Consider the following 9078-nt stretch of genomic DNA (forward strand, 5'->3'; position numbering starts at 1 on the left):
GAATACACAATCCAGTCAAAGATGATCTGTCACGCATCATTGCTTTGGTGGAGTCATGAGGCAGAACAGATGATCCAAAAGGATTTGTTTTTCCACATCTGGGAGTAGCTTTGAGGGGATACGGGGGGAAGGGGGGTGTCATCTTTGATTCTGTAACTTTTATAACTGGACTTTGCGCATTGCCACCTGCCAAGAAGAGCTCATCTACTGCCCATACAGACTGTCTCTCCTGATCAGTGACTGCTGGAGGAACTCCTTCTCTGCTCGGTATTGTTATTTGTTGCTGTCCTAGTACTAGAAATTGGTCACTGAACTTCCTAACTGGAGAAATAAGGATTTGCTCATGGATATCAACAAAAAATGCTAATTAAATGATATCTGCAGCAACTGCTGCGGTAGTTTCTTGAGCTTATTGGTAATGGATGTCTTAAGTCTCTTCCCCTCTCTTTAGGCTATACTTGAGTTTCTCAGCAAAGTGGTTGCCAGGGAGAACAACAACAAAATGAACCTCTGGAACGTTTCCACAGTCATGGCCCCAAACCTCTTCATGCACAAGGGGCTGCCAAACAAGATCCCGGAAGGGAAGGAGAAGCAGCTGGCAGAGGGGGCAGCTGATGTTGTGCGGATGATGATCCATTACCAGGATTTGCTTTGGACAGTAAGCAGTGCAGGTGTTTTGTGGTGTGGTGTAGCAGTGTCTGGGTCTCATTAGAATCGGGCTAGGGGAAGGGATAGCCTTGGAAATTTCAGAGGAATTAAATGTCTGTGGGCAAAAACTCTGGCTGAATTCCAAGACTACTTGTTTTCAAGGTGTATAGATATTTTGTCTATTTAAGGAACTTCATAAAGTGACATTTAGTTTCTTAAATGGCATCCTCACGTCTGCTTGATTTCTTTTAATTCCTGTTTTCTCCTTTCTCCCCTGCCCAGGTCTCTTCTTTTCTGGTAGCTCAAGTGAGAAAGCTGAATGAGAGCAATAGCAAAAGGTACCAGTTCTGTGACAAGAGAATTAAAAATTTGTTGCGGAAGATTCATGCTGATAAAGACAAGGTGGAAAAGAACCAGGCAGAGGTGAGTTAGGGCTTGGGAAAAACTGAGCCCTTTCATAGTGGCGGCAAATGCTTTTATGAGAACTTGGAAAGCTGTAAGGAGTGATGCTCTTTAAAGAGCAAAAGGGAGAAAAATGTGCAGAACAATGTGAAACAGGTTTCCAGACCCTTTTGGTAAAGTTGTGGCAAAAACTGATCCCAACAGCAAGAGCACCAAATACATTCCAGGCTGCAAAACACTTGGTTAAGATGCTGCATGGTTGCAGGTGAGCGTGGGGAGAGACCAGGAGCAGAAATGTTGGTCTTTACCTCATGTTAAAAGCAGAATTCATATGGCTCTTCTGTCCCATGTGTTTAGATGGATATATCTGCTGTGATAAAGGCAGACATATTTTTATGAACTTAAAGCAAAAATTTAGGCTATTACAGCAGTATAAAAGTACATTTTGCATGTGATTTTTTTTTTGTTGTTGTTGTTGTTCCATAATGCCACTGATCTATGTATGGGGGAGAGTTTGAAGTCAAGGTTCTTGCCACTGACTAGAAGTCAGTTCCCTGACAAATGAAATGGCTCCACTTCTTGTGTCGGTGGAGACTGAGAATTTGAAACAGATATTACTACCAGATCGATTTGACTGTCAAAGTCTGGAAAGGATCCTTGGAGTCATTCTGCATTTTTTTTTTTCTTTTTTGTTACTGCTGTTAGTTGAATAAGTGTAGGTCTGTAGCAGCCAGGTTACATCATGCAGCGCTGGATTTTAAGTATTGCATAGCAGTGGTGGTGCAACTGGGATGCTCTAAGGTCACGAGCTAGATGGAGTCTGCAGGTAGAAATAATACACTGAAAACTTAAATCTGCACACCCAGAGGAGTTTGTGTTCCCATGCACCAGTACATCCCCTGCCTTTCTGTACGAGCTGGGATACCGAGATGTCTGCCTGAAATCTGGCTTCTTAAGGCGACATGTCACTGTTGAAGGTGCTGTGTCTTCAGAGAGGACAACTACTGTTCGGGCAGGCAGGCAGGCAGATGACCCGACACTTAGGAAGTACTCCTAGCACTGTTCTCGGTGTTCTGTGCTGGTTTTGTAGAGGATTTGGGATTGCAAAATTCACTTGCTGCAGATCAGACCCCAGTAGAACAGCTCAACATTCTCCACAAAAATTCTGAGGAGTTGCTTTGTGAAGCAGTTGATGAAAACAGTCGTGAAAAAATAGCATTTTGACTGCTCTGTGATGGCTCAGTGCTTCCTTTTTTTGAAACTACCTTTCTGAAATTCAGCACTCTGCAATTCAACTGTCTAAACTCCTTTTTCAGTAACATAAATGAATTCCAGAGAAGTCTTTATCAGACGTGTGCAAAACAGTTTGTCAAAATTTATTCTGACAAATCCTATTTTCATCAAAGCTTGTGTTGCTGCCGGTGCTGTATTTGAACAGCAGAGAGCACCAGCGCACACTGATGGAGAGCGGTGCTTTTCTCCCCAGCCGCAACACCCAAGTATTGATTTTATAACGCTCCTCTTGATGCTTCTATTACCTTCCAGCCTTCCTAAGAAACAAACCTAAATTCTCTGAGCAGCTGGCTGGATGGGTTTAATTCTTCACACTCACATCTATTTTGAAACGTGATGTTTTAGCTTGATAATAAAGTTGTTCTTTAAGTACTTTCTTCTTTTTTGTCTGCCTCGTTCAGCCTTCCAAGGTTGTGAAAGCCCACGCCTCGCTCCTCCTGAAGGACTCGCTGGAGGTGCGTTTGAACAATGCAACCAGAGCTGCTGATGTCTTGAGGCAGTTTCAAAAGAACCTGTGCCAGAATGGCTGGAATATTGTTAACACTGTCAACCTCCTCAAGTGGTAAATGGCTTTTTTCTTTGCTTTTTTCTTTTTAAATGTAAAAACAGTACCACTAGGTTGTCTAGTTGCTCTTTTCTGTCTTCTGGCACAGTAAGCATTAGGAGACTGTTCTCTGCTCTTCTATTCTAAGCTTTGGAAATAGTGTGTTGGACAGGACAGGCAAATGTTAGTTCAACGAAGTGATTCTGTCACTGTGCTTGGGCTGCCAGGAGGTCAGTCATCCCCTCTGGGCTGCTGGATGACAAGGGAACTTTAGCAGCCTTGCTGCAGGGGAGAGAAAGTGGCATAACATTGACCCTGCAAAAGAAACCCTTTCTAGCTCTTCTGGAGAAAAACACCGCCCGTGCAAATTATTTGCCTGGGGTAGTATGTCCAACATGCATACGGTAATATAGGCACTTCCTAAAATAAGCTCTGCAATTCCCTCCTATGCTCCAGTGCTGAATTGCTGAAATAACCCAAAACATGAACAGAAGAATTCCTGCCCCCTGTCACCATGCCTGTAGGCTGAATTTAGTTGATAAAGTGTTAGTGCATCCCCTGACTGTGTCCGTGGACAGGAGATGTCTAGATGAGGAGGGTGGATGGGAAGCTGGCTGAATATGGGTCAGCTGGTGGTGTCTCACTAACAAGTTACTACAGATGCCAAAGTCTTCCTGTAGGTGAGCTGCTCTTCAGCAGGCCATCAGTGCTAGAGGAATAGCACCAACTAGCTTTGGTATTTATGCCTGTTGTCTTCCTGTTGAAAAGTTAGTGTTTGCATATAGTGTGCTTCTTGCTACCAGTGAGGAGTACCGGCCTTGTTTTCTTTTTTTTTTTTTGTCCTTTCCAATTTTGGGTGTCCTTTCCAACAGCTGCAGTGTTCGGGAAGCTCTCTGTGCCATGGCCTGTATCTTCTTGAACCATTGCTGGTTTCTGAACCATAGACAATTCTTTTGGAAGAAACATTACTGAACTATCTGACCTGACTTTCACAGAGCTTTAACTTCAATATGTTTTTCTTTCTGCAGTAACAACTCCATGGAGTGCACAAACTTGCTCCTGTATGAAGTGGGAGGCAATATTGGTAAGCCTGGATGGTAACTGAAAATAAGGACCCTGGTACCAGTTTTTGTGCTGAACTTGTCTTAGGAGGGAGTTATAAAAAGAACGAGATTTGGAGGGCAGGCTCCAAAAGTTAGAAGACAAACAAACAAGTGTGGGTTGACCCCACCCACAGCGAGCAGCACCTGTCAAAGCTCTTGGGTTGATAGTTCACGTGTCTTCCACCCATTGCTGCAAAGCCTTTATGGTGCAAGTATGTGGGAAGGTTGAAGCCTGGACTTCCAAAAATACATAACATTAATGGATCTTATTCAGAAGCCGCCTGTCAAGAAAAGCAGAAACTCAGAAATCCAAAACTCTTGAGGACAGAGACATGCAAAACTGGGTCCAGCTTAAAAACAAACCAACCTCCCATTCTGTTAAATGTACCATGTCAAACTCCCTCTCCCCTCAATGATAAAAGTTCATGTTTGGAATGAAGTGTAGAACTTAAAACCATAAATTACGTTAATCTAAATAAAGGGAAACTTCCTCCTATACCACGAGGCTTTTAATAGTGTGCTGCTTATCTGGGCTTGAATTAAGCATGGTAGGCTGGCACGTGGCTTCTGTCTGCCTTCGCCAACTTTCTGACAAAAGAACCCGTGCTAACTTGGGTGGAAGTTTCTCCAACTATGTACTTAAACAAGTTGATGATCGCCCATCACCAAGTTCCACTCGTCAGTAGGGTAACATCATCAAATGGAGAGGAGACTTAAATAATATGATTGCAGCAGCAGTTCAGGGTGTCTGGAAACAGAAAGGAATTCTTCTGCCCTGTTACAGCTGCTGCTGGTGACTGCTGCTTACTGGAGTGCTTTGGCGAGCGCTTTGGCTGCCTGTTTGTATTTCTCTTAGTAGCATCCGTAGAAGAAAAGCTCTGTCGTTGGAAACAGTTTGGTCTCTGCATTTGATAGCCAACGTTATTTCGTGGTGGTTCTCAACTGCTGAAGTTAATGGGTGTTAAAGTTAATACCTATACACAAAGGCTGAAGCTTAGCCTTAGTATAATCTTAAGAAACATACATTCATTTTAACATAAGTGACCAGAACTTTTCCAGATTTGTGGAAATGCTTCCGATCGGCTGTGGTATTGAAATTAATATGAACAAATCCCAGGTTTTAGGGGAGAAAAAAACAAACAAACCCAAAAAGCAGCAGCAGCAAAAAAAAAAAAAAAAAAAAAAAAAGCCCCCACAAAACCTATCAACTGTAGGACTAAGGATCTAAGAAATGCTTTTCTTTCTGAATCTCTTGTTTTGATAGGTGAACGTTGCCTGGACCCAGACACTTACCTCTTAGATTTGTACCACATCAATCCCCATGCTGAGTGGATAATTAAGCAAAACCCATCTTATCCTCGGATGTTCTAAGGAAAGCATGAGCAAAACAAAGCATTTGGTTGAAGTTTTTGGAAGTCACGGAAAAGCTATAGACATGTTCCTGGTAAAGTCACAGACTGGGTGATGCTTGTTGGCTTTGAAGGAAAACCAGCTTAATGTACTAGTTCCATGACAGCTGGCTGTGAGAGTACACTAGCTGACATGCTAACAGGGGAGTTGATAACAAGCAGCAATTACCATTATGTAGCAGAATTTGCAGGGAGTATAATTATTCTTAAACAAAATAGCCCCCCCAAACACACCCTGCAAACCAAGCTGCAGCGATTGTGTGGCAAAGATGGAGTGTAAGAGAAGAAACACCTTCTTGAAGAGGATGGTAGACATCTGTTTCTTCTGGATTTTCTCTTTTGATCACGTCCACATTTTGGAGGAGAGACGGTCAGATGCTGCAGTGGTACTAATGACGTCCCTTTGGTAAGATCCACCATCAACTGTTGCACGCAACCAGAAGAAGTTGTGATCCTGGGTTTCACTAGCAACATGCTGTTACGTTCTTTGAAGAATGAAAAAGGATGCTTCCAAAAAGGCCAGATGGGCTGTGAAGCCAACATCCTGTGTTTAATGACTACATTTATATATATATATATATATGTAACACAAGAAAATAACTTTCCTTGGAAAAAAAAGTATGGGATGGACAGCAGCCTTTCAAATGTGCCATGTGAAAGGATGCTAGTCCCATACAGCTCTGCTGGTAATGCAAAACCAAATGTATAGCTTGCCACCGATGAAGGTAAAACATGCATTTATTATGCTGGACAACCTATATATCAATGGATAACCAAGGAAATATTCTGAAGTTAACTTGAGGTTAGTAATCTGACCTGGCCACATGAACTAAACTTCTTTTTGGAAGACTCTATGTGAACATGTCTGTTAAAAAAAAAAAAAAAAAAAGAGAGAAGGGGCAGACAAAAAGCCCCCTAAGATATGCAGTGGCTGAAACGAGAGGTCTGTGCCTGTGTCTAGCCGCACAGTGGGTACTGAATTGAGCTTTGCCGCTCTGATTGCAAGTTTTCATCCCATGCAGCACCGCGTGGTGGCTGTGGTCTGGAGAGACGAGGATGGAGCAGAACGTGTGCACCTTGCACCACTGCATAACCGTCTCACTCGGCTCAGACTGGGCTCGTGGAAGAGCATGCAGGAGTATTGTTTTCCTTTGTGGTGTTGCTGAAATACCTCATGTGAGGGAGCCTACTATGCAGTTACAGGGGATGGAACATGAACCATTTCTGAAAATCCTGATGTCTTTTTTTATATACCATTTTTAAACACTGTTTGATATTTATTCACATGGCAGAAGCAGGGCTGCCCTGCAAGTGTAAACTCAAAGTATTTCATTTGCCAAATCCTAGCTGCACTAGCGACAATCTCCAGTATTACTACTTTTGTTAAATGACTTTTTGTTTCCATTGCAATCTGAAGTTTCCCTCCTCTGCTTTTTGTGCCCAGGCTGTTGCGTAGCTATCCCTATTCATTATCTCAAAGAGCTAGTTTCTACTGTGAGGGCACTTCATTCCGTGGTTTGTCTGTTGTTGTGGTTATATCCTCGTGGTAACTGAGATCCTCAAGGAACAGATGAGCCGTAGTCCATATTCTTTTGAACCTGTTGCGGATACTGTGTGAGTGGTGCCGATGCCTTGAAATGATGCATACATTAGAGAGTCTGCTTTTTTTGGTTGAAGTGATGCAGATGCACTGACTGGTGGGAGCATCTTCAAGGCTGTCTTTTTAAGAACCCATCATAGAAACTTGCAAAAAAACCCCCACCTCCCAACTCTGACCCAGAACCCCAGTGTCAAGACTTCTTGATGTGCCTCTGTTTTACAGGGCTTAAATTGTGCTGAAAAAGGGCCTGATTCTTGTCCTTGAAGATGGTGATTTGTGTCTCTTGAAAGACCAAGCTGCTTTAAAATTGGGCATTAGAAATCAATGGTACCTATCCACTCGTCGCTTCTGGAAATCTTTGTTGCAGTGATGGAGCTTAGCAAAGAGCAAATGCCAGAGATGTGATACTCTAAGAAATACCTGACATATGAAGGTATCGGTGTAAGCTCAAAGATCCTTTGTAAGCTAAATTGCATCCCTGCAAATCACATAATGCTGCATTTTTTCCCACCTCTCATATGCTGGGTGTTTTGTTAAATGTAGTGACTTCCATACATATGAGGGGGAAACACTACATCACTGCTTCTGTAAACAACAGATGAGTGGGTTCTTTTGAACACCAAACAATGTGAATCAGTGCTGTGGAAAACAAGGCTGGTGGGAGACACTCATGAGACAAGTATCAGTTCTCAAATATGAAAGGAAATGCAAAAAAAGAAAAAAATCACCTCTTTCCAGATGATGGATGTGGTTTTTTAATTTTTCTTTCCTATCTTTGTACCAAAAAGTAAGTGTGCATTTTTCAGTCACTGATGTGCAACCTACTTCTGAATGCTGGCTTTTAATAACTTTTTTTACAAGTTTTTAATTCTGTATTTAAAATTCATTTATGCAGTGAAACAATAAAAATATAGTACAATCTTTTGGCTCCAGTTTCATTAGCAGCTGAGAATAAGTTAGCACAGTGAATGGCAGGAGGATTTGCCTTTTGCCTGAAGAGGGATGTACCCTGGGGTCTGAGTGAGCTTGACAAGAGTTTTGCATTGAACCTTAGAAGTTCCTCTTCAGACAGTCCTTGGGGGGGCTGTGAAAGAAGGATGCAGGAGGAGGCAGAGGAGGTCAGTGTTGGCTGCAGGCAGCCCAGAGCAAGGTTGGCGGGGGTTTGGAGGTCTGTGAGCACTGAGGATTAGTGACCTTGGAAGGAAAAAGAGCTGCTGTTAAAGATTTAAGCTTGAGAAAGGGTGTCTGTGCTGGGAGAACTAGCCAAGCTGGCCAAGAATAGCAGGAATCCAGTCTGAAGCTCTGGTTAAACTATGGCTGATATTTTGATGCTCAATAGTCAGTGATGAAATGTGGCATAAATCCACTGTGATTTGTTTAAAAGCAGTGAGAGCAGCAGCCTGTCTAGTATTGCTGATAGAAAAGCAGGACTTGCTACCCTATCCAGAAACAAAAGGAAAGGGAGGAGGATCCAGGCGGCTTTAGAAAGCTTTCAGAGCAATTATCTGAGGAAAACACCAGTTTATCAAACTCATTTCACCCATTCATCTTCAGTAGTATCAAAGTGCTAATCTCTCTCCATCCCCAAGGGCTTTTTTTGATTGATCATTACACAGCTATCTCCCTGGCTCAGAACAAAAGCCCAGTATTTATTCCATATGCAACTTGAAGTCGGGTGTGCTGAGATAACGGGACGTAGCATAAAAGAATGTTGCAAATGCTCGTTAAACATATTTGTGGATGAAGTGGGACTGAAATACCACACACACACACAAAAAAAAGTAATTTGCTTTAGGAAAAAATATTTGCAGAAATACAGGGTCTTCACAGGAACAAATGAAGCTTCAACTCTTGGAGGGAAATGCCACAGGAAAACAACTAAATGCACTTCCTGGAGCAAAGTAAGTAAATGGCAACAAGTACTGTTGTAAAAAAAATATGGCTGCAACTGATTAAACCTATTTTTTTCCCTTGGCACACTCCCCAGTGCTGAAAACAAGACAAATGATATCTGTGTTTTTGCATGCTGAAAGTTCTCTCCCAAGTCCTGTCTCATCTTGATTGCACGTGAGGGTTGCA

General features: G+C 42.5%; 1 protein-coding gene across 6 annotated transcripts in view; it reads left to right on the top strand.

The window, feature by feature from the left end:
- Nucleotides 1-7920, top strand: part of ARHGAP40 (Rho GTPase activating protein 40) — a 42533-nt gene extending 34613 nt beyond the window's left edge. For all 6 annotated transcript variants that reach the window (XM_027784513.2, XM_027784511.2, XM_027784510.2 and 3 more), the window contains 5 exons: nt 452-658; nt 931-1071; nt 2745-2905; nt 3916-3971; nt 5255-7920. In XM_027784513.2, coding sequence (XP_027640314.1) covers nt 452-658; nt 931-1071; nt 2745-2905; nt 3916-3971; nt 5255-5361 — 672 coding nt within the window. In that variant the 3' untranslated portion in view covers nt 5362-7920. The remainder of the gene's footprint in view (nt 1-451; nt 659-930; nt 1072-2744; nt 2906-3915; nt 3972-5254) is intronic.
- The last annotated feature ends 1158 nt before the right edge of the window (nt 7921-9078 follow it).

This window comes from Falco peregrinus, chromosome 9 (genome assembly GCF_023634155.1).
Source record: "Falco peregrinus isolate bFalPer1 chromosome 9, bFalPer1.pri, whole genome shotgun sequence".
NCBI lineage: Eukaryota > Metazoa > Chordata > Aves > Falconiformes > Falconidae > Falco > Falco peregrinus.